General features: G+C 51.1%; 1 protein-coding gene across 1 annotated transcript; it reads left to right on the top strand.

Annotated features, from left to right (window-relative positions):
* Nucleotides 1-233: 233 nt before the first annotated feature.
* LOC114616217 (lactase-phlorizin hydrolase-like) lies at nucleotides 234-1,541 on the top strand (the record flags this gene model as incomplete). The annotated part of the gene is made up of 2 exons (XM_028761734.1): nucleotides 234-457; nucleotides 1,311-1,541. Coding segments are annotated over 2 exons (455 nt in total), but the record flags the coding sequence as incomplete, so codon positions are not given.
* Nucleotides 1,542-2,305: the final 764 nt, after the last annotated feature.

Here is a 2,305-nt window from a genome sequence, read left to right as displayed (position 1 = left end):
CTCACTTGTCTGCTCTTGCCACTACACAGATGGAGACCTCCAAAATGGAGGTCATTCTCTGGAAGGGTGGCTCGAGGACCCATTCTGTGAAGGTAGTGCTTGTATTTCAGCAGAGGACAGGACATGCAGGTCTGTTATGCTCCTGTGAAGTGTGTTCTGTGGGAAGGGCAGGTTCCAGAAGCAAGACCTGGAGCTCGTAAACAAGAGCTGATCCTTACCTTGTGAACTCGCAGGGGAGTTGCTTCCATCGCAGACCGCTCTTGGCCAGCCTCTGGCTCCTTCTGGCTGAAGATGACCCCTTTTGGCTTCCGGAGGATCTTGAACTGGCTGAAGGAGGAGTACAACAACCCTCCAATTTACATCACAGAGAATGGAGTGTCCAGACGAGGAGACCCAGAACTCAATGACACTGACAGGATCTACTACCTCCGCAGCTACATTAATGAAGCCCTCAAAGGTAAGAGCTCTCCCTTCCACCCTGCCTGGCCCAAATGAGGCCATCACGGCTGCAGCATCTCGGTGTCCAGGATGCCCTGGCATCCCAAAGGCTTTTTGCTCTTGAGGTGAAGTGTTTGTTTGAGGCTACAATCTAAGGTCTTTTCCTTCCTAGATTTATGTACAAGTAAAACCAGTTGCCTGAACTGGCTAGACCTTAGTGTCTGACTTGAGCCCTCTGAAACCTTTAGGTTTCCTTGCTTCTTGGCATCTCTGCACATCACTGTCCTGCAGCAGGCCAAGCGTGCTCTGGGCTTTCTGTTTCTAAGGCAGTAGGACTGGAGAGATAGCTCAGTCGGTAAAGTGCCCATTGTACAGCCATAAGACCTGAAGTCAATCCCCAGACACCGAGGATCATCTCTGGCCTCTCCACGCACCCACACAGAGCACTCAGATGAACACACGGCTGCATACTATGTGTATGATATGGATGTAGACCCTGAGCTCTACTACAGCCAAGGAAATGGCCAGAGGCCCTAGTACAGCTCAGATCTTTTGCTTCTAAAAGCTCCTGCCTCTCCATGGGGAAGAGTATTTCAGGGTCCTGACTCAGGTCAGTCTCCTGAGCTACAGAAGAAAGCAGCGGGGTTAGCTCAGGCCACCTAAGCTCCACTCAGAACTGAGCCTTTCTAGAAAGATACCAATGGCCCGGCACATCCACTATAGAGAACCTGCTAAGACACAGGATGGGGCCTCAGAGCTGAACTCACTCTACTATTAGGACAGTGGGGAAAACCATGAGCCTGGCTTCAGGAGGCCTGGCACCCTGGTGTCTTGATGTGAAGAATGCTCACACCAGGCCTGTGTTTGAGCAGCTGTACAGGATAAGGTGGACCTTCGAGGGTACACGGTGTGGAGCGTCATGGACAACTTTGAATGGGCCACAGGCTTCGCAGAGAGGTTCGGTGTGCACTATGTGAACCGCTCTGACCCTGCTTTGCCAAGGATCCCCAAGGCATCAGCCAAGTTCTACGCCTCTGTAGTCCGCTGCAACGGCTTTCCTGACCCTGCACAAGGCCCTCACCCTTGTCTCCAACAACCAGAAGGTGAGGTGGCTCTGGGAGGGACCAGCTGAAGGGGAAAGGGCAAGAGGGGCTGTTCTTTCCACTCACCTTCTAGCTCAGATGTTTGCCTGCATTATTGAGCCCTTGACTCAACAGCGCATGCTCCAGGCGCCCTTGGGCTGCTACAGGACTCAGAGCTAGTGTTGTCTGTACAGACTAGGGCCCTCCTGTAGGGATGAGAAGATCTAGATTCTTCTAGCCCTACCCCTAACTCACTGTAGCATCTTCCTTGAGGACAGACTCTTCCAGGCAGTTACTAGGTCAAGTTAAAGGACTGTGGAAGCACTGAGGCTAGTACTCGCTGGGTGATTAAAAAATATAAATGACTCTGAAAATAAGAGACCATTATCCAATTCGGGCTGTACTTTAGTTGCCCAAAGCGATGCTTAAAACAGGGCTGGCTCAGTTGGTGGAGAGCTCGTCTAGTCTGTACAAGGTGATGGGTGCTCAGTACCTAGCACCATGCAAACAGTACTGTAGCACACCCCCATGTAATCCTAGCACTTAGGAGGTAGAGGCAGTAGAATTTGAGGTTACAAGTCATCCATGGCTACCTACCTAGTTAGAGGCCAGTCTCAGGAGGAAATCGGGTGTGTGGTTGGGTGGGGCACAGTGAGGTGGCTCAGTAGGTAAAAGCACTGTGGCATGGGTTCAATGCCAAGAACCTAAAATAGCATTCCTGAAAGCGGTCTTCTGACTCTACACGAGCGTCATGGGATGCATGTACATATTTGAAAAAAATTCAA

Source organism: Grammomys surdaster, unplaced genomic scaffold (assembly GCF_004785775.1).
Source record: "Grammomys surdaster isolate TR1022 unplaced genomic scaffold, NIH_TR_1.0 309910, whole genome shotgun sequence".
NCBI classification, from domain to species: domain Eukaryota; kingdom Metazoa; phylum Chordata; class Mammalia; order Rodentia; family Muridae; genus Grammomys; species Grammomys surdaster.
Note: the sequence above shows the minus strand (reverse complement) of the source record. Positions and strands in the feature narration are given on the sequence as shown.